This window comes from Anomaloglossus baeobatrachus, chromosome 7 (assembly GCF_048569485.1).
Source record: "Anomaloglossus baeobatrachus isolate aAnoBae1 chromosome 7, aAnoBae1.hap1, whole genome shotgun sequence".
NCBI classification, from domain to species: Eukaryota; Metazoa; Chordata; class Amphibia; order Anura; family Aromobatidae; genus Anomaloglossus; species Anomaloglossus baeobatrachus.
In genome coordinates this window covers 88,703,624-88,730,543 of record NC_134359.1, presented here as the reverse complement: position 1 = coordinate 88,730,543, position 26,920 = coordinate 88,703,624, and the positions used below count along the sequence as shown (strand labels likewise).

General features: G+C 50.0%; 1 protein-coding gene across 1 annotated transcript in view; it reads right to left on the bottom strand.

Moving 5' to 3' along the window:
* Positions 1-23,674, bottom strand: part of LOC142245109 (lanosterol synthase-like) — a 122,586-nt gene extending 98,912 nt beyond the window's left edge. The window contains exons 1-6 of the mRNA XM_075317441.1: positions 23,624-23,674; positions 22,865-23,024; positions 20,172-20,310; positions 19,977-20,085; positions 8,558-8,679; positions 8,387-8,483 (exon numbers count right to left, since the gene is read on the bottom strand). Coding sequence (XP_075173556.1) covers positions 8,387-8,483; positions 8,558-8,679; positions 19,977-20,085; positions 20,172-20,310; positions 22,865-23,024; positions 23,624-23,637 — 641 coding nt within the window. The 5' untranslated portion in view covers positions 23,638-23,674. The remainder of the gene's footprint in view (positions 1-8,386; positions 8,484-8,557; positions 8,680-19,976; positions 20,086-20,171; positions 20,311-22,864; positions 23,025-23,623) is intronic.
* Positions 23,675-26,920: the final 3,246 nt, after the last annotated feature.

Below are 26,920 nucleotides of genomic sequence, written 5' to 3'. Positions count from 1 at the left end.
ACATTACTTTCCCTGCAAGATTATTAGAAAAATACCTGAAGACATGCGGAGACTATATGTAACGCAGAGCGGTGCTGATTAAAGGGAACCTGTCACTAGATTTGTCCCCTATAAACTTCAGCAACGAACAGTGAGCCCTTACATACAGCATTCCAGAATACTATATATAAGACCCCAGGCCGCACTGCATAAGGTAAAAAAAAGAGAATTTTGTTTACTTACCGTAAATTCTTTTTCTTATAGTTCCGTATTGGGAGACCCAGACCATGGGTGTTTAGCTTCTGCCTCCGGAGGACATACAAAGTACTACACTTAAAAGTGTAGCTCCTCCCTCTGAGCTTATACACCCCCTGGTGAGCCAGTCCCAGCCAGTTTAGTGCAAAAGCTGAAGGAGAATAGCCACCCACAAGTAGAACAGAGCAAGAGCCGGAACAACCGGAGACTCTGTCCACGACAACAGCCGGTGATAACACGCGGAACAAGAAATTGCCAACAGGCAACAGGGAGAGTGCCGTAGCCTGGTGCCTAAAAGCCCAAGAGGCACCGACAGCTCTGGTCGAGTGTGCCTTGACCCCGGCGGGGGAGGCACCTGAGTACTCTGGTAGGCGTCCGAAATGGTCGATCTAATCCAACGGGCTAAGGTCGGCTTAGAAGCAGGGAGGCCCTTGCACCGACCTGTGGTTAGCACAAAGAGAGGTGCACCGCCTAAGCGCAGCGGTGCGAGACACATAGATCCGGAGAGCACGCACCAGATCTAGAGTATGCAGCGCTTTCTCAAAGCGATGAACAGGAGCCGGACAGAAGGAAGGTAGGGTAATGTCCTGGTTAAGGTGGAAAGGAGAGACCACCTTAGGAAGAAAGTCCGGAGTCGGACGGAGAACCACCTTGTCTTGATGAAAGACTAAAAAAGGTGACTGCGAAGAGAGCGCAGCCAAATCAGAGACTCTCCTGAGAGAAGTTATGGCAACCAGAAAGGCCACTTTCTGAGAAAGACGATACAAAGAAACCTCCCTAAGAGGCTCAAAAGGGGGTTTCTGCAATACCGTGAGGACCAAGTTAAGGTCCCAGGGATCCAAGGGCCGCCGATACGGCGGAATGATGTGAGACGCGCCTTGCATGAAGGTGCGGACCTGAGCCAGCCGAGCGAGACGCTGCTGGAACAGAACTGACAGAGCTGAGACTTGTCTCTTGAGAGAGTTGAGGGACAGTCCTAGCTGCAGACCGGACTGTAGAAAAGACAGAAGGGTCGGCAAGGAGAATGGCCAAGGAGGATGGCCGGTAGAGCGACACCAGGACAGGAAAATTTTCCAAGTCCTGTGATAGATCTTAGCGGAGGAAGCCTTACGGGCCCAAGTCATAGTGGAGATGACTTCAGGAGGAATACCAGAAACCGTCAAAATCTAGGACTCAAGAGCCACGCCGTCAATTTGAGAGCCGCAGAATTCGGGCGGAAAAACGGACCTTGTGAGAGTAGGTCTGGACAGTCCGGGAGATGCCACGGCATCTCTGCGGACAGGTGGAGCAGGTCCGGATACCAAGCTCGCCTGGGCCAGTCCGGTGCAATGAGAATGACTCGACGGCCCTCCATTCTGATCTTGCGCAGGACTCTGGGCAAGAGAGCTAGAGGGGGAAACACGTAAGACAGACGAAACTGGGACCAGTCTTGAACCAGAGCGTCCGCGGCGAAGGCCTGAGGATCGTGGTAGCGAGCCACGTAAACAGGAACTTTGTTGTTGTGGCAGGATGCCATTAGGTCCACGTCCGGAGTGCCCCATTTGCGGCAGATTGACTGAAACACTGCCGGGTGCAGGGACCACTCGCCACCGTCTACGCTTTGACGGCTGAGATAATCTGCCTCCCAGTTTTCCACGCCTGGGATGTGGACTGCGGATATGGTGGACTTGGAGTCCTCCGCCCATTGGAGGATGCGTTGTACCTCCATCATTGCCAGGCGGCTGCGTGTCACGCCTTGGTGATTGATGTAGGCAACCGCTGTCGCGTTGTCTGACTGGACTCGAATGTGCCTGCCCGCCAACAGGTGGTGAAAAGCTAGGAGAGCTAGAAGCACGGCTCTGGTTTCCAGCACATTGATTGAAAGGGCTGACTCGGACGGAGTCCAAGTGCCCTGCGCTCTGTGGTGGAGACATACCGCTCCCCAGCCGGATAGACTGGCATCCGTGGTGAGAATCACCCAGGACGGGGCCAGGAAGGAGCGCCCTTGGGACAGGGAGAGGGGCCGAAGCCACCACTGAAGGGAGCTCCTGGTCCGTGGCGACAGAGCCACTAACTTGTGTAAGGAGGAAGGCCGCTTGTCCCAACAGCGGAGAATGTCCAGCTGCAGGGGGCGCAGATGGAACTGGGCAAAGGGAACAGCCTCCATGGACGCCACCATTTGACCCAGCACCTGCATCAGACGCCTGAGAGTATAACGGCGGGGCCTCAGAAGAGAGCGCACCGCCAGCTGGAGTGACAGCTGTTTGTTTAAGGGCAACTTCACTAGAGCCGACAAAGTCTCGAACTACATCCCTAGGTACGTGAGACTCTGGGTCGGAGTCAGAGTGGACTTGGGAAGATTGACAAGCCACCCGAATTGGGCTAGAGTGGCGAGAGTGAGCGAGACACTCCGCTGACAGTCTGCGCTGGATGAAGCCTTGACTAGAAGGTCGTCCAGGTAAGGAATCACTGCCAACCCCTGGAGGTGCAGAACCGCAATCACTGCTGCCATGACCTTGGTGAATACCCGAGGGGCCGTGGCTAACCCGAAGGGGAGAGCCACGAATTGGAAATGATCTTCTCCTATTGCAAAACGTAGCCAACGCTGGTGTGAAACCGCAATTGGCACATGCAGATAGGCATCTCTGATGTCGATGGACGCCAGGAAATCCCCTTGGGTCATTGAGGCAATGACTGATCGCAGAAACTCCATGCGAAAGTGCCGCACCTGAACATGCTTGTTGAGAAGCTTGAGATCCAGGATGGGCCGGAAGGTACCGTCCTTTTTGGGAACTAGGAAGAGATTTGAGTAGAAACCTCTGAACCGTTCCCGGGCGGGAACTGGTACAATTACTCCGCTGGCCTGCAAGGCTGCCACGGCCTGTGAGAAGGCGGCGGCCTTGGAGCAGGGGGGAGTTGAGAGAAAAAATCTGTTTGGCGGGCTGGAAGAGAATTCTATCCTGTAGCCGTGGGAGATGATATCTCTCACCCACTGATCGGAGACGTGTTGAAACCAAGCGCCGCCAAAGTGGGACAGCCTGCCACCGACTAAGGACGTTGCCGGAGCGGGCAGAGAGTCACGGGGAGGCTGCCTTAGTGGCAGCACCTCCTGCGGTCTTCTGTGGACGCGCTTTTGGGCGCCAGTTGGATTTCTAGTCCTTAGCTGAGTTAGCGGACAAGGCGGAGGGCTTAGAGGACGACCAGTTGGAGGAACGAAAGGAGCGAAACCTCGACTGATTCCTACCCTGGGCAGGTTTCCTGGTTTTGGTTTGTGGCATGGAAGTACTCTTCCCGCCAGTAGCTTCTTTAATAATTTCATCCAGCTGTTCTCCGAACAGCCGGGACCCAGCAAAAGGGAGCCCAGCAAGGTACTTCTTAGAAGAAGCATCTGCCTTCCACTCTCGAAGCCACAAGATCCTGCGGATAACGAGGGAATTAGCCGAAGCCACCGCAGTGCGGTGAGAAGCCTCCAGCATGGCAGACATGGCATAAGATGAAAAAGCTGAAGCTTGAGAAGTTAAGGCAACCATCTCGGGCATAGATTCCCTGGTGAGGGAATGCATCTCCTCTAGAGAAGCAGAGATGGCTTTGAGAGCCCACACTGCTGCAAAAGTTGGGGAAAACGCGGTCCTCGCCGCTTCATACACGGATTTGGCCAGAAGGTCAATCTGACGGTCAGTGGAATCCTTAAGGGAGGTGCCATCAGCCACCGACACAACGGTCCGGGCTGAGAGCCTAGACACCGGAGGGTCTACCTTTGGGGAATGAGCCCACTCTTTGACCACCTCAGGTGGAAAGGGAAAATGGTCATCAGAACCACGCTTTGGGAAGCGTTTGTCAGGACAGGCCCTGGGTTTGGTCACAGCGGCCTGAAAACTGGAGTGGTTAAAGAACACACTCTTTACTCTCTTAGGCGAGGTAAACTGGTGCTTTTCTGCCAGAGAGGGTTGCTCCTCTGATACTGGCGGATTGAGATCCAGTACAGAATTAATGGAAGCAATCAAGTAACTAAGATCTGAATCACCCTCGGAAAGATCAATGGGGTACATGGAGTTAGCCTCCGAGCCCCCTGTAAAGGCATCCTCCTCATCCTGCGAGTCAGCTCTTGAATCAGAGCCACGGGATGAGGAGGGAGAGGAAACCCTGCGTCTCCTCTTAGGAGGACGGGGTCTGGGCCCTGATGATGAATCCTCTGTGAGCTCCCGTGGACGGAGGTCAGATGATAGAGATCCTAAGGGACCCTTAGCAGTAGAGGCACCCTGTGAAGGAGGCTGATGCATATTCAACAAAGTCCTGGACAGAAGTCGGGGAAGCCGGGGGTTCAGCCACAGGTGCAGGAGCAGCCTGAGAGACCACTGGGGGTGAGACTCCAGGCTGTGGCACCGCCAAGTTAGAGCAGACATCACAATGTGGATAGATGCTCAGTTCAGGCAGCAGGAGCTTACATGCAGCGCATACAGTATAAAGCTTTGGAGCCTTGCTCCTCGTGTGAGACATGCTGCTGGAGTGGGGACAGCTTCTACAAGAGAATGAACCCCAGAGAGTATATACAAAGGTCCACAACCAGAGACCGGTTGTGGCTTACGAGACCGCTGGCAGCGGTGTTGTGTGCCCTCCAGATCCCGAAGCCCGGACCCCCAATGCACAGCACCTCAGCAGGGATGCAGAGTGCAGGCCAGCGCAGAGTGAACCCTGTCTGAGAAAATGGCCGCCGGAGCGAAGAGAGGGGGCGGGACTTGGGGCGTTCCTGTAGGAGAGCGGGATCTGGAGGGCCATAGAGACCTACAGGGGAGGAGACACGCACAGCAGTGGGGAGTGTCCCTCCCCTGTGCAGGACGGCCGCCGGGAGGAGCCGAGCCTGTCCCTCTGCATGAGTGACATGCGAGGGCAGTGAACAGAAACTAGGCCTCCGGCAAAGCCGGGGCCTAAATTTGAGCGGCGAGGCCGACGCGCAGGCAACATCGGCGCGGTTCTCGGGCGACAGCTAGAGAACCCGCCGGAAATGCCAAGATAAATACAGTAAGCACACTCTCCCCATACAATAAAGCACAGGGACCCCCAACATATAAACGTCTCAGGTACTTAGCTGCTGAGACGCAGGGCCAGGTCCCTGGGGATGAGTGCTCCGGTCCAGCAGGATCCTAAAGGGCTGCGGATGGAGACCGGTCTCCTGCCAGGCATGGAGACCGCGCTGGCTCCCACTTCAAGCCAGAGCCCAGGAGGGATGGTGAAGGAGCACGGCATGTAAGGCTCCAGCCTAGGAAATCAACCTTACAACACCACCGACACAGTGGGGTGAGAAGAGACATGCCGTGGGTCCAGACGTGGACCCGCACTTCTTCAATCTCATTCCAAAAAGGAAAAAATCATATGAGAATGCATGTGTGGATGTATGCCTCCTGAACACAAAGTGATAAACTGGCTGGGACTGGCTCACCAGGGGGTGTATAAGCTCAGAGGGAGGAGCTACACTTTTAAGTGTAGTACTTTGTGTGTCCTCCGGAGGCAGAAGCTAAACACCCAAGGTCTGGGTCTCCCAAAGGAACGATAAAGAAAACAGCTTTTATTACACTCGTCTGGGGGGCGGTATGGTCCGATGGGCGTCGCTGCTCTTAGTCTAGCGCTATCCTCTCTCCATCACCTTCCTCCTTCTCTGCTCCATGTGGATGACGCATCCTAAATCATGCACACAGAGTCCTCCACTGCGTTCCTTCACAGGCGCACTTCTCTATACCATGCTGAGGGGAGAGCAAAGTATTGTAGTGTGCTTTGACCTTGACCCAATGCCTCCTCTCCTCTTGTGATCGCCGTCCTCCTTCTTGCTTTGTGTGGATGACACATTCTACATCATCCACAAAGAGTCCTCCATTGTGCTCCTTCGCAATTCTCTCTGCCCTGATGCAGGCAGAGCAAAGTATTGTTGTGCGCAAGGAAATATTAAGACCGCCCACGCATGCGCCCACTATACTTTGATCTGCCCTCAGAGAGCAGTGCGCGTGCACAGAAACGCAATTGAGGACTCTTTGTGGATGATGTCAGACGCGTCATCCACACTAAGCAAGAAGGAAGACGGCGATCGCAAGAAGACAGGAGACACTGGATCAAGGCCAGCAATGCCCATCCGACCAGACCACCCTGCAGGTGAGTACAATAAAAGCTGTTTTTTACGTTATTCAGATTGGTCTGGGCTTTTATATACAGTATTGTAGAATTCTGTATATAAGAGCTCATTGGTGGTGGCCGCAGGTTTTATGGGACAAATCTGCTGAGTGGTTCCCTTTAAAGGGCTCTGTCAGATTTCCAGTGCCCCCAGAACCACTAGTAGTTCTGGTGCTTATCTAGAATCCCTCACTAACAGTCCCTTCATGTAGTACCATGTTTTTCCAAAAATAAGACACTGTCTTATACTTTTTTTTGCCCCCCAAAAAGCACTAGGGCTTATTTTTGGGGGCGGTCTTATTTTTGGAGAAACACGGTTTCCAAAAAAACAGACCCCCCCCACTTTCCAAGAGACTCATACTTACCAGACCCTGGATGGCTAAGTAATTCAGAAATCTTCCCTGTGATCTCCGGCAGCCGCTGCCAGCAAGTATGCTGCACGCTGCCTCCTGCTGCTGGACGGACACACACACACACACATACTCATAACCCAAACACTCATACACACACACACACTCCATCCAGTGGTACAGAGTGCGTCCGTCAGGTTATACCTGTCAGAAGCCCGTACATTCTAGCCTCTACCCCAGCCTAAGGGATGGGAGTAAGTCATGTGTCCCAGGTTCTTGTGCTCCACCGTACAGCTTCTCAGGATCGGTATCGCTGGATGTGGTGAGTGTGTGTGAGCGATCTGAAGGGAGATTGTGTGTATGGTGTGTGATTGTGTGTGTGATGTGTGTGGCGGTGCGATCACTACAGGTTCTGCCGCTCAGCGTCTGGTCAGTATAATTGCAGGGTGTCCGCTTTCTATAATGAAGTGTCCTGTAGTATCTTTCTGCACTGACACTTCATTATTGAACCGCGACTAAAGGGGGCTTTACACGCTGCGACATCGCTAATGCGGAGTCGTTGGGGTCACGGAATTTGTGACGCACATCCGGCCGCATTAGCGATGTTGCTGCGTGTGACACCGATGAGCGATTTTCCATCGTTGCAAAAACGTGCAAAATCGCTCATCGGTGACATCGGGGTCCATTCTCGATTATCGTTACTGCAGCAGTAACGATGTAGTTCGTCGCTCCTGCGGCAGCACACATCGCTATGTGTGACGCCGTAGGAACGAGGAAGCTCTCCTTACCTGCCTCCCGGCCGCTATGAGGAAGAAAGGAGGTGGGCGGGATGTTACGTCCCGCTCATCTCCGCCCCTCCGCTGCTATTGGGCGGCCGCTCAGTGACGTCGCTGTGACGCCGCACGGACTGCCCCCTTAGAAAGGAGGCGGTTCGCCGGTCACAGCGACGTCGCCGGGCAGGTAAGTATGTGTGACGGGTCTGGGCGATGTTGTGCGGCACGGGCAGCGATTTGCCCGTGTCGCGCAACAGATGGGGGCGGGTACCCACACTAGCGATATCGGGACCGATATCGCAGTGTGTAAAGTAGCCTTTAGGCTTATTTTCGGGGGAGGGCTTATATTTAAGCCTTGCTGTGAAAATGCTTAAAATCCCTGCTAGTGCTTATTTTTGGGGGAGGTCTTATTTTAGGAAAAACACAGTAGCATACATAAACACATCTTTAGAAAAAGTATTTCTTAAGATCGTTTATGATATGCTAATAAGGTCAGTGACTAGTTGCAGGGACGTTAGTTCCCTGGCTAGTCGGCCGACTCAGCATGGTATCACACCCCAGTGGGCGCATGCGCACTGCTTTGTACCCATTAGCATTAAGCTTCTTTGACGCCGGGTGTATGCGTAGCTGGCTTCAAAGATGCTCACTATCCATGCAGGATACGATGTTCCTGACTTCCACAATAACTAGCATTTTTAGAAGAGATAATCTGGAGTAAAAAGAGCATTTGAAGAGTAGAAATCCAATGTTTCTAAGCGCGGTGTCAGGGGACTGGGTCCACAGACGATTGATTTTTAGTAAATGCTACCATTATTGGTACAGATAATTATCTCACAGTCACAGCCACCAATAAAGTCATATCAAGTCTGAATAATCCAGAAAGAAACTCACCACATCTCTGGGAATAGAGTGTTCATTCCCTCCCAACTGTACACATTCAGCACAGATAGCCAAAATTTCCCCCAAGAAGGAATACCAATGGCACCTCCTGCAACGAAAGTTGGATACATCGGATCAAGCATGGCAAAAATATACTGACATATTATCTGCAAACGAACTTACCCTTACTATGAAGATTGTTGCGGGCGCGGGTCATATCTGGGTCATCCTGTGACACTCCGAGAAGTCGCAAAGAGGTGTAACTGAGCGCCGTGCCAAACACAGTGCTCTTATCTTCAATATGCCTATATAAGATAGTTATTTATTATGGGGAACATAGATAGAATCAGTACAAATTTTATTTTCTGATTTGGTAAAAAAATTAATGACCATATTCACATTTAAAGGACTCCTTAAAGGGACTATTTACTATTTGGAATAACCCCTTCTCAATTGTTATATTGCAAAGCATAGACAATACACAGATCACTTTTAAAGTTAAAGTGAATAACACTTAATATTTCAATAACATGGCACCTGGTAAGCGGGGTAGATGTTACCTGGCACATGGACAGTGTGCTTTTAAAACTGAATGTCACACCAGAGTGTACAGATGCACAGCGTGCAGTGCAACACAAAGGTAACATCGGGAATGGTATAGAGTCTATAGACGAAAGGCCCTGGTGACAGGGATAGAAACCACACACTGCAAGTCACTTGAGTTTGTACCCTACACTCCCTAATGTCCCTACACGGGTCCTTCCCCTTGTCGCCGTTACATGCCTAGTCACTCGCTTGCCCTGAACTCACCCTGGCTAGTGAGAAGGCCGGCAAGAACACTAGTCTCAACACTGCAATAATACAACACAAGGAATAGACAGAGAGAAAATAGACACAAAATGAAAACACTCCAAGCTCCTCCTATGCAGCTAACACCACAGCTGCAATAATCATGGCTCCTCTGTTTCTTCCAGAGACAGGCTCCATCCAAAGTGGTCAACATAGAATCAGAATCTATAACCAGCATTAGAGGGTAAGACGTGAATTTTTATAGTGAATGGGAGTGGTCACAAAAGAGCTGCACCAGAGATTAAGGCTACAAAGGACAGCCAGATATGGTAAAATCCTTAACCCTTCCAGCACTAAAAGAATGTACGGTATATTCACTCAAATAAAGGTTGTAGACCTGACCATAAGGTGTTGTGACCTTCTAGTCCCTCACTAGCCAGAGGTCTCCCCAAAGCGGGGCACAGACATGACACTGATGTGTTGGAAGTCGAAAAAATGGCCAGAGGTAGGGATCTGAGAAATTTTGATAAGAGCAAAATTGTGAATGTGATATGACTGAGTAAAAGGTGGGGTATTCCCTGAATACAGTGTTTACTACCCACAAAAAGTAGTGTAAGGAAGGTCGCCCGGTAAGCAGGAGTCAGGGGATCTACACAATATTAGCAGGGTAGTTATATTGATATAGCTGATAAGCATTTAGATAAAACCCTTCACCACGGGTGATCTGTTGCAGTGCACACCCAGAGTCTGCACCTTATGTTACTTATCAATGTGTCCATCACCTTTTTTCAACAGAAAAGTATTTAAGTACTAGAATGCACATCAGCATAGATGAACGTGTATGAGCTCCCTCCTTAGAGGGAAGATGGCGGCTGTGTTATACAGCCAGCAGTTTCTCCAATCGCGGCTGTTTAACAATTTAGATATCGCTTTCAATCGCTGATGACATTCAAACGGTTCCGTAGCCAATGCACACCCATATCACCACCCAACGGGATATATCTGCAGGTCCCTATAGCTGCATAATTTCCATTTTTGGGTCATGACAAAAATGTAATAAAAAGAAATCAAAATTGTGTATGTACCCCAATAAATGCTGGGGCTCACCACAAAAAAACAAAAACAAGCCCTCACACCGCTTTTCCGATGAAAAAATAAAGTTATGGGTGTTAGAGGATAGCAACGCAAAGCAAATATATAAATATTTAAAACAAATTAGGATTTATTTTTTTTTATCCGCTAAACAAACAACAATAACTACAACTCGGAAGAATCATGCTGTAGGTTTATACTGCACACTGAATGCAGTAAAAAGAAAAGCCCAAAAAGTAATGGCTTTTTTCCCCCCGCCATTTCACTACATTGAGGGGTTTTTTTCTCCCGCTTTTCAGTCATATGGTTAAGTCAATGATGTCAGTCAAAATATTAACTTGTCCCTCGCACTGTGGTCCTGCACATGCGCACTTTGATCTGTCCTGCTTAAGGCAGATCAAAGTATTGTAGTGCGCATGCGCGGGCAGTCTGTAACCTTTCCTCGCTCCAGCGCATTCCAGTACTGTGATATGCCCTCAGTAGGGCAGATAAAGGGCGCCTGCGCAGGACTGCAGTGTTGGCCTGTGTGGATGATGTAGTCGCGTTGTTGCATCACCACCGGAGTCCACTCCATCGACTTCTACTCCAATCGCCAGGCGACGCCGTGTTCCTGCCGTGGATAGTGCTGGTGATGGGAGAGGAGTCGATGCTAGCGGCGCAGGCTCCACACATCGACTGGTCTGGGTTTCCTGGGGATCTGCATTGCCACTGGCTGACTGTAGGTGGCGGGTGTCTCTCAGCTGAAGTACCATCATTCAGCTACAGCCTATGGGAAGACACCACACCCTTTTTAATGCCCCTCCTGTCTGCTGACCTCTGCCAGAGATAGTTCTGAAAATTCTGGTTCCTGTTCTGTCCTGTGATTTTGTGTGCTGATCTCTGCTTGTTTCCTGACTACCCTCCTGCCTGCTGTTTTTGTACCTCGCTGCCCGATCCGGTTTTGAGCTCTGCTTGTTTCTGATTACGTCCTTGCCTGTTGATTCTGTCCCTGTTCCGCAATTCCTGGTTTGACCCTGCCTGACTACTACTCTCTCGGACTGCAGCCTTCCACAGGTAGTGATCACCTTGGGCCATGTGTAATTCCAAATCCCTGTATAGGGGTTAAAGGGTTTCAGGGTTCTAGGGGTCCTGCTTGGTGAGTGGCTTCCCTCTGCCTGTCCATTATAGCCCGTCTGAGTCTGTGGATCCAGGCAGGCGATTCTCGTTCTACGAGCGACATCCACACGGAGCTAGGAAGAAGGACGATGACTGCACAGGATAGAAGAAGCGCTGGACCCGAGACCAGTGACTCCCATTGGACCCAATCTCCCCGCAGGTGTTATAATAAAGGTCTTTTTTACATTCTAAAGAGTGGCCTAGGCTCTTATATACAGTATTCTGGAATGCTGTAAATAAGAGCTCAGTGGTGGTGGCCGCAGCTTATAGGGGACAAATCTGGTGACAGGTTCCCTTTCAGGGGTTAATAAATTCATTGTAACTACAAAGTGAACAGAAAAAATACATTTCATGTTTATCAACTGACCTTTAGCTTGTGCTCTCATACTCCAACAAGATAAACCTATAGGGTATGTTACGTGCAATCATACACACAGGGCTCATCCAGAAGTCCGTATTTTCGATCTGAGTGTGATTTGTCAACAAAAAAAAATAAATCTGATTGCACTTGGACCAATGTTATTGAATGAGGCAGTGCATATTTCCGATATTTTCCATGGACCGAGCAGTCCAGTGAAAAAACTTGTGGCACGCACGATTTGCCTCCAAGAATTGGGCGGTACTCCTCCATTCAAGTCTATGGGACCATGAAAAAAATTGGTCAGCACTCGGATGACATTGGAGTGCAGTCCGATTTTCATGGACTCGCTTTTTTTTTCTCTCCACATATGAGAAAAATGGATCCCAGTATGATCAAGCTGTAATTAAACTCTGCTCAAAGCGTGATTAGCGTAATCAAGACTGTTTTTCTTGTCTGTAAAAACACGCTTGTGTGAACGCAGCCATATCCTGAGTACAAAGACTTGAATGTGCGCAGCACGTCCACACACTCTTATGTATGTGAAGTCAGTCATATACTCACAGGACCCATCTGCCATCAGGCTGCTGCACAGATCGCAGGTACCGCACCATCTCCTTCTTGGTAGCATCAGGGAGGGGCGTCTGTGTCACGTGGCATACAATCAGCAGACCTAAAGAGTATCACAGGCCCCTGAAGCCATAAGGGTGCTTCAACGTTCTGCATCCCCACAAGGAAGCAGCGCCTACCCCCTCATTAGGGACCCGGAGATCCAGTGCCGGTAACACCAAAAACCCAGGTAATCCCAGTTTTCCCCAACAATCCCCCATACAATGATACTAAGCTAGGGTCCGACCAATGGATGGCCGCCTATAGGTGGAGCCACGCCAGTCCACTAGTTGACCAGGTGGGAGGGGCAGACTGAGGACAGAGCAGACAGGAAGACAGTAGTCACAAGGGAAACTGCAGTGAGACAGTGCACTCAGAGAGAGTCTGTAGTCGGTACACTGTGGTGTGTGAAGGTGGAAGTGAAGTGACGATCTGACGCGGGTTAATGGTGACCTGGTACCCAAGAGAGGTGGTTGCCGATGGAGTACGGTGGAGTACTCCCGGAATGACACACCGATGGGGTACAGGACCCTAGGACAGGAAAGAGCTCCAAGCTGTCCTGTTAACACCTGCACAGCGAGGGGACCATGAAGGACCTTGCTAAACATACGAATCCGAAGACTCAGTAGCAAAGGGAGAGCCGGAGACAGGACCAGAGACTCCATCCCCACAGGGTTCACACTACCATCAGGCGGACAGAAGTGGTCAAACCAACGAACAGGGACCCCCAGTTGCTCTACACCACGAAGACCCATTTACCAGAGACAGGTGCAGGGGAAGAAGGTACCAGTTCACCAAACTGGCACTGGAACGAAGGGGACCTGGAGGCGAAACCAGCCGGCCTCGGGCAACCTGTTATTACCAGCCTGCCATGAGTAAAACCAAAAAACTATGTGTCCAAAAACAAACTTTGTCCAACACAATTTTATTAAGGATGTGCAAAATACAAACTATTAAAAAAAGAGAATTTTGTTACTTACCGTAAATTCTTTTTCTTATAGTTCCGACATGGGAGACCCAGACCATGGGTGTATAGCTTCTGCCTCCGGAGGACACACAAAGTACTACACTAAAAGTGTAGCTCCTCCCTCCGAGCATATACACCCCCCGGATGACAAATCCAACCAGTTTAGTGCAAAAGCTGAAGGAGGACATCCACCCATAAATAGAGATAGAGTCAAACCCGGAATAACCGGAACCTCTGTCTACAACAACAGCCGGTGAAAAACACACGGAACAAGAAAGCCGCCAACAGGCAACAGGGAGGGTGCTGGGTCTCCCATGTCGGAACTATAAGAAAAAGAATTTACGGTAAGTAACAAAATTCTCTTTTTCTTCATCGTTCTTTATGGGAGACCCAGACCATGGGACGTCTCAAAGCAGTCCATGGGTGGGAAATAAACAGAAACTGAGAAGTAGGCAAAACCTAACTTCACAAATGGGCGACAGCCGCCCGAAGGATGCGTCTGCCCAAGCTCGCATCTGCCGAAGCATGAGCATGCACTTGGTAGTTCTTTCGAAAAGGTGTGCAGACTAGACCAAGTGGCAGCCTGACGGACCTGCTGAGCCGTAGCCTGGTGCCTGAAGGCCCAAGAGGCACCGACAGCTCTGGTCGAGTGCGCCTTAAACCCCGGCGGGGGAGGCACCTGAGAACATTGGTAGGCATCGGATATGGCCGACCGAATCCAACGAGCTAGGGTCGGTTTAGAAGCCGAGAGACCCTTGCGCTGACCTGTGGTCAGCACAAAAAGAGAGGTGCACCGCCTAGGAACAGCGGTGCGTGACACATAGATCCGGAGTGTCCGCACCAAATCTAAAGCATGCAACGCTTTCTCAAAGCGATGCACAGGGGCCGAACAAAGGAAAGACAATGAAATGTCCTGGTTAAGGTGGAAAGGAGACACCACCTTAGGGAGAAAGTCCGGAGTCGGACGGAGAACCACCTTGTCTTGGTGAAAAAAAACAAAAAGGGTGACTCCGAAGAGAGCACAGTCAAATCAGAGACTCTCCTGAGAGAAATTATGGCCACCAGAAAGACCACTTTCTGTGAAAGACGAAACAACGAAACCTCCCTAAGAGGCTCAAAGGGGGGATTCTGTAAGGCCGTGAGGACCAGATTAAGGTCTCAGGGATCCAGAGGCCGCCGGTAAGGCGGAATGATGTGAGATGCGCCCTGCATGAAGGTGCGCACCTGGGCCAGCCGGGGGATACGCCGCTGGAACAACACTGACAGAGCCGAGACCTGTCCCTTGAGGGAATTGAGGGACAGTCCTAGCTGCAGACCGGACTGTAGAAAGGACAGGATGGTCGGCAAGGAAAACGGCCAAGGAGCATGGCCGGAAGAACGACACCAGGACAGGAAAATTCTCCAAGTCCTGTGGTAAATCCTGGCCGAGGAAGATTTCCGAGCCTGAGTCATAGTGAAGATGACCTCGGAAGGAATGCCTGAAGCCGTAAGGATCCAGGGCTCAAGAGCCACGCCGTCAATCTGAGAGCCGCAGAATTCTGGCGGAAAACGGACCCTGTGAGAGAAGGTCTGGGCGGTCCAGGAGATGCCACGGCACCTCTACGGACAGACGGAGCAGGTCTGGGAACCAAGCTCGCCTGGGCCAGTCTGGGGCGATGAGTACGACCCGACGGCCCTCCATTCTGATCTTGCGCAGGACTCTGGGCAAGAGAGCTAGAGGGGGAAACACGTAGGCCAGACGGAACTGGGACCAGTCCTGAACCAGCACGTCCGCCGCCAAGGCCTGAGGATCGTGGGAGCGAGCCACGTAAACCGGGACCTTGTTGTTGTGCCATTAGATCCACTTCCGGAGTGCCCCACTTGCGGCAGATTGACCGGAACACTGCCGGATGCAGGGCCCACTCACCGCTGTCCACGGTTTGAGGCTGAGATAGTCTGCCTCCCAGTTTTCTACGCCTGGGATGTGGACTGCGGATATGGTGGACTTGGAGTCCTCCGTCCACTGAAGGATGCGTTGAATTTTCAACAGGGCTAGGCGGCTGCGAGTCCCACCCTGGTGATTGATGTAGGCAACTGCTGTCGCGTTGTCTGACTGGACTCGAATGTGCTTGCCCGCCGACAGGTGGAGAAAAACTACGAGAGCTAGGAGTACAGCCCTGAATTCCAGCACATTGATCGAGAGGGCTGATTCGGACGGAGTCCAAGTGCCCTGTGCTCGGTGGTGGAGAAACACTGCTCCCCAGCCGGATAGACTGGCATCCGTGGTGAGAATCACCCAGGACGGGGCCAGAAAGGAGCGTCCCTGGGACAGAGAGAGGGGCCGAAGCCACCACTAAAGAGAGCTCCTGGTCTGTGGCGACAGAGCCACCAGCCTGTGCAAGGAAGAGGTCCGCTTGTCCCAACAGCGGAGAATGTCCAGCTGCAGGGGACGCAGATGGAACTGGCAAAGGGAACCGCTTCCATTGACGCCACCATCTGACCCAGCACCTGCATGAGGTGCCTGATGGAATGACGGCGGAGCCTCAGCAGAGAGCGAACCGCCAGATGAAGGGACTGCTGTTTGACTAAGGGCAGCTTCACAAGTGCCAGCAGAGTCTCGAATTGCATCCCTAGGCACGTAAGTTCCTGGGTCGGGGTCAGAGTGGACTTGCAAGCGTGGCGAGAGTGAGCGAGACACTCCGCTGAGAGTGAGCGAGACACTCCGCTGACAGTCTGCACTGGATGAAGCCTTGACTAGAAGGTCGTCCAGGTAAGGAACCACTACCAACCCCTGGAGGTGCAGAACCGCAACCACTGCTGCCATGACCTTGAATACACGAGGGGCCGTGGCTAACCCGAAGGGGAGAGCCACGAATTGGAAATGTTCCTCTCTGATTACAAAACGTAGCCAACGCTGGTGTGAAACTGCGATTGGCACATGCAGATAGACATCTCTGATGTCGATGGATGCTAAGAAATCTCCTTGGGTCATTGACTGATCGCAGAGATTCCATGCAAAAATGCCGCACCTGAACATGCTTGTTGAGAAGCTTGAGATCCAGGTCGGAAAGCACCGTCCTTTTCGGGGACTAGGAAGAGATTTGAGTAGAAATCTCAGAACCGTTCCCAGTCGGGAACTGGTACAATTACTCCGTTGGCCTGCAAGAATGCCACGGCCTGTGAGAAGGCGGCGGCCTTGGAGCAGGGGGGAGTTGACCGAAAAAATCTGTTTGGCGGGCTGGATAGAATTCTATTCTGTAGCCGTGGGAGATGGTAACCCACACCCACTGATCGAAGACGTGTTGAAACCACACGTCGCCCAAGAGGGAGAGCCTGCCATCGACCAAGGACGTTACTGGCGCGGCCAGATAATCAAGAGGAGGCTGCCTTGGTGGCAGCAGCTCCTGCGGACTTCTGAGGACGCGGCTTCATGCGGCAGTTGGTTTACGGACCTTGGCTGAGTTAGTGGACGAGGCCGAGGGCTTAGAGGACGACCAGTTAGAGGAACGAAAAGAACGAACCTCGACTGGTTCCTGCCCTGGACAGGTTTCCTGGGTTTGTGGCATGGAAGTACTCTTCCTGCCAAAAGCTTCCTTAATAATTTCATCCAGTTGTTCACCGAATAGACTGGTCCCAGCAAAAGGGAGTCCAGCAAGGAACTTCTTAAGAAGCATCTACCTTCCACTCTCGAAGCCACAGGAGCCTGCGGATAGCGAGGGAAGTAGCCGAGGCCACCGCAGTGCGGTGAGAAGCCTCTAGCATGGCAGACATGGCATAGGATGAAAGGACTGAAGCCTGGAAGATAAGGCAACCATTTCGGGCATAAAGTCCCTGGTGAGGGAATGCATCTCCTCCAGAGAAGCAGAGATGGCTTTGAGAGCCCGCACTGCTGCAAAGGATGGGGAGAACGAGGCCCCTGCCGCCTCATATATAGATTTGGCCAGAAGGACAACCTGGCGGACAGTGGGAGCCTTAGAGAGGTGCCGTCAGCCACTGATACAACTATCCGGGCTGAAAGTCTAGACACCGGAGGGTCCACCCTTGGTGAATGAGCCCACTCCTTAACCACCACTGGTGGAAGGGGGAAACAGTCATCAGAACCACGCTGTGGGAAGCGTCTGTCAGGACAGGCTCTGGGCTTGGTCACAGTGGGCTGACAAACTGGAGTGGTTAAGGAACACACTCCTTGTTCTCTTAAGGTATACTGATGCCTTTCTGCCAGAGGGGAATGCACCCCTGATACAGGCGGATTGAGGTCCAGTACAAATATAATGGACGCAATCAAATCATTAGCATCTGCGTCACCTTCGGACAGATCAATGGGGTACATGAAGTAGCGTCCGAGCCCCTAGTAAAGGCATTCTCCTCATCCTGCGAGTCAGCTCGTGAATCAGAGCCGCGGGACGAGGAAGGAAGGGGGACCCTGCGTCTCCATTTTAGGAGGACGGGGTCTGGGAGCAGATGAAGAATCCTCTGTGAGCTTTGCTGAGCGAGCCGTAGCAGCAGAAGCGCCCTGAGAAGGGGGCTGATGCATGCTCAGCAGTGTCCGGGACAGCTGTCCCCTGGAGAGAGGGATTCTACCCAAACCGGGGGTTCAGCCACCGGAGCCGGAGCAGCTGGAGGGACCACTGATGAGCTTCCAGGCTGAGGGACCACTATGTTAGAGCAAGCATCACAATGTGGTTATGTGCTCGGTACAGGCAGTACGAGTCTACATGCAGTGCATAATAAGAACAGCCTTGCTCTGATGTGAGACATGCTGTAGAAGTGGGGGCTCTGTCCAGAATGACCCCCAGCAGAGTATATAAACAGTATATAAGCAGCTGCACAACCGGAGGTTGTGGCTTGCCAGACCGTTTAACATAGGGACATCTCTGTGCCCTCCAGATCCCCCAGCCCAGGCCCCCATTTGTCACAATGTGGATGCAGACATTGAGAACGCTGAGAAAATGGCGCCGGAGCGAGGAGAGGGGGCGGGGCCTACTCTGAGAGCTGGATCCGGAGGGCCAATGAGGTATACTGGGGAGGGAATCCTTCCTCAGTGAGGAGTGTCCCTTCCCTGTGCTAAACAGCCGCTGGGCGGAGCCGCACTGTCCCTCTGCATGACTGACATGCAGGGGCAGTGAAATCGAAACTAGGCCTCAGGCGAAGCCGGGGCCTAGATTTAAACATGCGGCCAGCGTGCAGGCACCATCGGCGCGGTTCTCCAGTGAAAACTGGAGAACCGGCCGGAAATGTTAACACAGTCATATAACACACTCTCCCCAATATATAAAGTACAAGGGACCCCTGGAAAGACCACTATCTGTGGTAATAACGTCTCAGTACTTAGCTTGTGAGACGCAGGTGCCAGGTCCCTGAGGGGTGAGCGCTCCGTCCGGCAAGATCCTGAAAGGGCTGCGGATGGAGACCGGTCTCCTGCAAAGCAGTGAGAACCGTGAAGGCTCCCACTTCAAGCCAGAGCCTCAGGGGATGGTGAAGGAGCGCGGCATGTGAAGGCTCCAGCCTTGTAAAATCAACCTTAACAGCACCGCTGACACAGTGGGGTGAGAAGGGACATGCCGGGAGTCCAGATTGGACCCGCTTTTCTTCCAAATCTTTGAAATCAAAAATCAAAAATCAGAGAATGCATGTGTGTGTGTGATCCTCCTGAACACAAAGCATTGAACTGGTTGGATTTGTCATCCGGGGGGTGTATATGCTCGGAGGGAGGAGCTACACTTTTAGTGTAGTACTTTGTGTGTCCTCCGGAGGCAGAAGCTATACACCCATGGTCTGGGTCTCCCATAAGGAACGATGAAGAAAAATGGTATACACCCCATCTGTGACACAAAATTTTGGTCACAGTGGGGCACGGGAGACAATTACAAGGAGAGATGGAAAACTCCACAGGGGTGGGGACCGGGATATCAGTATATGAATTGAAAACAGTCAGAGTGGGACACAATAAACATCCCAAACGGGTAACGTTATCGGATATACCCCCACTCTGGCTATGTTAAAAAATTAGAATGCTACCATATATAAAATATCAACCATGAGTCCCTGCGAGGATCTATCAGACCCATATATAAGTCAATATCTCAAAGGTAAAAGTAACACTAATATAATATGCAGGGTGCAACAGTACATACAAGGCACAGAATGGCGCAATCAAAAAATGTCCACGGTCCAGGCCCAACGTGCGTTTTGTGTCCTTTGTCAAGGGCCACCACACATTGTCTGTATTGTCAAAGGGAAAAAACCAGTTGCACTAAACCTTGGTTTGGACTCCCTTCTTCTAACACCTGTCACATCACCCATCCTCTGGGGCCCGGCCCTGCTTGCGGAGGGTCTACCATCCAAGCTGCAAATAACACCAGCCCCAGTAGTGACATTCTGCAGCAGCGGCTCCATTCACATAGCCACAACACCGCAAGTGGCGTCACGTGTGAACACTAATTTAATCCCTTGTAAATATATCCCCATTACAAAAAGGAACCCAGGGCACAAAACCGGGCAACGGCCACCACAGTGACATCCCCCAAGAGAGACATCGCCCGGGACCGAGTACCCCATATCCCTGGGTGCTACACAGCCATAATCTGGGTACAAAGACTTGAATGTGCACAGCACGTCCACACACTCTTATGTATGTGCAGTCATATACTCACAGGCCCCATCCGCCATCAGGCAGCTGCACAGATCGCAGGTACCGCACCATCTCCTTCTTGGTAGCGTCAGGGAGGGGCGTCTGTGTCACGTGGCATACAATCAGCAGACCTAAAGAGTATCACAGATTTACAGCAAGTAAAGTAGACGGGAGTCAGATGTAGTGATGGTGGTCATGTATCACTGACAAGTCTCACCTGGCATCAAGAACAGTGGGCCGCCATAATCCCCAGCCCAATGGCCATCCTCCGCTTGTAAGGCAGAATAAAATGTTAGTCCATTTTCTGCTCCATCCTGGGCCGTATGCGCCTTGGGTAAGTCTTTTAAAAATTCACTCTGCACCAGAAAGTAAAAGCCGCGTTATTGATGATCAGCTTATACAGATGTATATGGATCAATAAAACGCTATGGGTCAGTGCGCTGTCCGAGAGATAACGGATGTGTGAATATAGCCTTATTCTGATATATATGATATATGTCTGACAAGTAATGTTAAAAGTGTTTACTTAAAGGGGTTGTCCACTTTTTGGGACAATTTGTTTTTACTTAAATGCATCTATTTGGGGTTAGAAATAATTTTTGAAGTCACGTTTCATTAAAGGGGTTATCCACTACTTTTACATTGATTGCTTATATCAATGTCTGATTGGCAAGGGTCAGACACCGCACATCCCAGCCGATCTGCTGTTCTTGGTCCTGGCAGAGGCAGCCGGAAATGCTCAGTTCTGGCCTAGCTCCGTCTTCTGATATTGACCAAGGCCGGGTGCTGTACATCTACCTCCCATTCTAATCAATAGGAAGCCAATGTTAAGTACCCGTCCTCGCCCGCTATCAGAAGAGGGAGCAGCACCGGAACTGAGCACTTCCAGGCTACCTGCTGCCGCTACCGGGACCAAAAACAGCTGATCGGTGGGGGTGTGGGGTGTCGGACCCCGTCCAATCAGACATTGATGACCTATCCTATGTACAGGCCATCAATGGAAAAGTAGTGGACAACCCCTTTAATAATGTTGCACTGTTTGTCATTTCCAGCCTTTTCGAGTTCCTGATCATTCAGCTTTGAGGTGTTCAGCTCAGAGGAGCTTAGAAACAAACAGGTAAGAGGCTTACAAACTCTCCCATCAGACCGTCATTGTGAGCTCACTGAGGGATGTTTCCGTTAACTCATTTTTAAGCCAGCAATGCACAGGTTATGTTATTGGATGAAGGCTGGGCACAGTTTTTGTTTTACATCATACTATATATTAAACAATTTGAGAGGTAACTTCCTTGAGATTTATTTTTTTAATTTTCTGTGATTTTCTGGCACTGAAAAACCTAATTTCCTGCAATTTTACCTTTCTATATTTGCTCCATTGTGTCTGTATTATGCATTAATGGCCTTAGGAAGATTTCACTTTGATGTTGAAATCTGGTGATTTTTTATATACGATTTTTTTCTAATATATGTCCACTTTTTGGATTTTACTTATTTGCTTATATTTTAATGATTTATGACCACAAACCACAACAAAAAGTTTAAGGTTCCGGGTAAAAAGCCAAATCATGCAGATTTTTTATGTACTCCAATTGCAAAAATGATTTTTAGTCCTAAATGTAAGTACACAAAAAATAAAATTAAAAAGTGTCCTCAAATGTGAAGAACCCCTAGTGCTGCTCTCCTGCAGTTAAAGGGAGTGTTTCACTTTCTTATACAAAAGTATCATTAGTTATAAGGTTTTCAATACTGGATCTTTTCTTATCTAAACTCCTTAGGCTAAGTTCACATTTCCGCTAAAATCTATCAGTCACAATCCGCTGCTCTTGTAAACAGCGGAATCCGTTTAGCGGATTCCGCTGCTCCCATAGACTTGTATGAGCAGCGGATTGTGACTGATGATGCTGCGTTGCACCCTCCGCCCGACTTATCAGTCGTGGAACGACTGACCGCCGGGCGGGAGGAACGCAGCATGTAACGTTTTTTGAGCAGCGAGATCCGTCGGATTTCGCTGCGCATGCTCTCTGGCTCCCTGCACACGTCACCAGCTTTGGTTGGTTACCCGATATTTACCCTGGTTACGGTGCAAGGAGCCAGCGCTAAGCGGTGTAGGCCCGTAACCAAGGTAAATATCGGGTAACCAAGGTAAACATCGGGTGCTTTGCTGTTACCCGATATTTAGGCTGGTTACGTGTGCAGGGAGGCCGACACCTCCCCGCTCGGCCCCGCCCCCTCCCGCACTCCGCACATGTATGTACACACACACACACACACACACACACACACACACCTGTCCCCAGCCATGCAGACAAGCACTGACACCCTCGTCTGGCCCCGCCCCCTGCTCGGCCCCGCCCCCTCCCGCACTTTGCATGTGCACACACACACATACATACATACATACATACATGCACATACACACACTCACTCACTCACAGATACACTCACTCACTCACAGATACACTCACCTGTCCCCAGCCATGCAGACCGCAGCACTTCCACTGACATCCTCAGCGCCTGGCCCCGCCCCCCGCTCAGCTCCGCCCCCTCCCGCACTTTGCATGTGCACACACATACATACATACATACATACATACATACATACATACATGCACATACACACACTCACTCACTCAGATACACTCACCTGTCCCCAGCCATGCAGACCGCAGCACTTCCACTGACATCCTCAGCGCCTGGCCACGCCCCCCGCTCGGCTCTGCCCCAGAACTCCGCCCCCCGCACACAACGGAATCCGACAAAGAATTCTGTTCTTTGTCATCCGTTGTACAGCGTTGAACAGCGCATCAGTCACATGCGTCAAGCGACGCATGTGACTGATACAAATCAACGGAAATGTGAACTTAGCCTTAGAAAAATAATACAGGCTGCATGTGAATAAGTGTTAGGTACCGTGTCCAGCCCCAGCGAGTGCACCTCCAGGGCGGATTGTGGACGGTCGTCTCCCTCCACATAGCGCCAGCACTGTCTGCCCTCCGTACAGGACAGGCGCCAGCGGGTGAGGTCTGTGGCGGGATCGCTCTTGTAAGGACCCCCCCTTCTGCGCAGACACCTGGGGGAAAAAAATTGCAAAATTACTTTTTAAGTTTATTTTTAATTATTACCATTAACGGGGTATTCCCATCTCAAAGATCATGTCCTAATATGTAGTAAATGTAGTAATAATAATATTAGCATTTAGAAATGTAGTATAGTTCTCCTGATTATCTATGTCTCTTACCTCATGTGCAGGGCATTGCAGCTTAGGTATCCATGGTTATGACCACTTGCAACTTACTGGCACTATATGAGTGGTCATAACCATGGATACCTAAGCTGCAATGCCCTGCACATGAGGTAAGAGACATGGCTATATCAGGAGAACTATACTACATTTCTAATTGGAGATATTTGCTAATACTATTATTATTATTACACCTACAACATATTGGTATAAGATCTTGGAGATTGGGATAGTCTTTTAAGAGTAACCGCAATAATAGTGTCAGAAATACTGGACAACTGCATAAATAGCAATTCCCCTTCAGACTAGAATACAATAAAACCAGCTCAGAGCTATGAAGAACCTAAACCTGACATTACACAAGGTTATGTCGGATCGTCACCAGTCTAATTCTCCGGTGATTGCAGGGCCAGTTCCCTAATACTCACGTCCCCTCGCTCATTTCTCTGCTCTGCACCTGGTTACTGTCTACCGCTCCATCCCTTAAAACCCAAAGTGGTAACGCATTAAGACCCAGAGGATTCTAGGACTTGTAGTTCTTAAAACTTCTCAATCCAAAGCCCGAGATACGGTAAAGGACTACATTTCCCAGACAACACCGCGCCGCCAGATCCTACATCACGCTATCCTGACATGAGCAGAGACAGCAGGAGCCAATCACAGCGCTGATAGCTGTATACATGTAGGCGGGGCCATCAGCTATCAGCCAATGGGTGGTGACAAATACAGAATAGCGTGTTCCGTCAAGTGCTGTCCCCGAGTCTCTGCAGCTGTCGCTTCAGTGTGAGGTCAGCGCTGCCGGGAGGCGGAGGAGCGGAGAATAAGCTCCAGTCCTTACATTGACAAATAAAAGGAAACTGGTTTTATGTATTATTTCTCACGACCCTCCCATTCAATTTTGTTGTGACACAAATAAAAACCCCATTATGTCACCTGCAGCTCAAACTCTACTTACTGCTCACTAAACCTGCCAGGTGCAATATGCATCCAAGACCATGAGCAGTTCTGGGTCCATATTGCTAATCCCTGCCTAACCGTCCCTGTATACACTACCATACAGTAGATAAAGGGAGCCTTAGAAAAAGTATTTCTAAAGATCCTTTATGATATGCTAATGAGTGAGGGGACTAGTCCCCTGGCGTTAGTTCCCCTGACTAGTCGGCCCCATTAGCATGTTAGCACGTCCCTGTGGGCCCCTGTAGGCGTGCTCTCATGCTAATGAATGCGCAGCATCACAGGATGATCTCACTCAGCTCTCCGCTGCCATTGCTTCTGACACTGGATTTCGGCTCAGTGCGCATGACCCTGGAGTGTCCATATTTCTAATCCATACCTAACTGTCCCTGTATACACTAGCATAAAGAGATCTTTAGAAAAAGTATTTGTAAAGATCCTTTATGATATGCTAATGATTCCAGGGACTAGTCGCAAGGGCTGTAGCTCCTGCGCTCATTCTGCTCTCGTAAGCTGCTTTCACACCTCCGGTTTCTGCAATGCGGCACAATCCGGCACTTTGCAGGAAAACCGCAACCGTTTTTTTTTTGCTGCCGGTTGCGTTTTTCCTGCATAGACTTTAATTAGTGCCGCATTGTGCCGCATGGCCTTGCGTTCGGTCCGTTTTTTGCCGCATGCGGCAGATTTAGCCGATGCGGCGGCCGGATGGAACGTTGCCTGGCACGTTTTTTGTGCGGCAAAAAAAAACGCATCGCGCCGCATCCGGCCGATGTGGCGCTTTTCTCAATGAATCCCTATGGATGCCGGATGCTGCGCGATGCGACGCAAAAACCGCATCCGGCCGCCGCATGCGGTTTTTGCCACTGCGCATGCTCAGTAGCATGCCGCAAGCGGCAAAAACCGGACGAGCCGCATGTAAAAAACTTATGCAAAGGATGCGGTGTTTACACAGGCAGGCTTTACACAGAACGCACGTCCAGCGGCGGTTTAGTCCTGGCATCTTGCACCTCCGGTTCCACTGGCTCCATTTTTCCCTTTCTGCCGGACAATATAGAATTATCATACTGACACAGTGTATGCAGGCCTGCTCACCAGCGACTACAATTTTCTCATTCTACTGCCTCCTAGCAGGTTATTATTTTTACCCATGCCATTATGTTGTATACCATATTGGTCACGTTTTATTGCTTATGGACATGTCATTTGATGTACTTGTAGTTCTTTCCATTTGAAGCTAGGATTCAATCCAAGCGCCAGTCCAAGGTTACCCTTTTGGGCTATGTGACCTAGTGCACGCTATTCCTCTTTTGCATCATATATAGGTCAGATCCTATAGCAACATTTACTGTGATATTCAACACAGAATCCTTGAGCTAATACTTAATGCCCTTGACGCATAATATTGTTTCACCTGGGATATGTGAACTTGCACAGTGAAATACATATGAGACTTGATTCATCCCCATGATTATTAGCCTCTTAGTCGAATGTCTTCATACTTTTGATCCTGCACGATAATAGTCCATCACGATAATAGTCCATGTTGACGAAGGCCTGTGGCCGAAACGTCCATGTATGTTGGACCACATTCATTTTTTCTGAAAAGACATTCAAGAATTTATTGTATCAATAAAAAATATATTGCATACATTTTTTTGCATCTTGCCTCTTTCTGGGAGTTGTAGTGTGCCAGGGTTATCTTTTTTCTATGTGTATTTTTACCCTAGAGCACCTACTTATCAGTGACGCGGAGCTTCTATCCTTACTATAACCTAACAGTGAAACTGCTGATTAGAAATGTGCAGCCCTAAAATGCATTACATGAAAAGTCCACTACATGTACATAGGGTTTTGGTGGAGGAAAACTTATCAAATAATTTGTTCATGGAAACTGTTTGTGCCGCCCCTCGTCTGTACTGTGTGACCTCAGTCTAAAAGCCTGTTCAGACCAGAGTATTATGCAGATGCGTGCCATCTGAGTAAAATCAGTGTGACTCAATAGGGCTTTTCAGATGACATTTTTTTTTACACAGACGCTCAGTAATTGCAGCATGCACTATGCTTATCTGAATGCCGACTGAAACTCACCCATAGAAGTCTATGGGTCTAAAGAAAAAACCTTGATTCCACACACATGTTGATTTAATCTGATTTTTATGAATACACTAGCTGTAGTACCCAGTGTTAGTAACTGTCTTTCTGTTTCTCTCTCTCTCTCACTCTCTCCCTGCCTCTTTCCTTGTCTGGCTGTCTCTGTCTGTCTGTCTGTCTCTCTGTGTCTGTCTTTCTCTCTCTCTCTGTCCATCTATTTCTGTCTCTTTGTCTCTGTCTGTCTGCCTATCTGTCTGTCTCTATCTGTTTGTCTCTGTCTGTTTGTCTCTGTCTGTCTCTTTCTCTCTATCCGTATCACCACCGATATCATATTACCACACATATAAGCTTCTTCTACTAAGAATGTCCTTTGTTGCCCATAGCAACCAATCACAGCTCCTATTAATGACTTGTAGCTCCCAGTTCCATTGACTTCAATGGAGGCACAATGGAGACACACACACACACTCCAATACATGTACACATTCATACATACATTCAGCTTAATATATTACATTTCCAATATGAACTAAGGAAACTCTATTTGATCCTGTACATTTTTTAATGTAGATGTCTGAAAAGGGATCGCACATGGACATAAAAAACGGACACATTGACGACAACATGAGTTAAAGCTTTCTGGATGAAAATCGGATGAATATTCATACGCTCGAGTGACC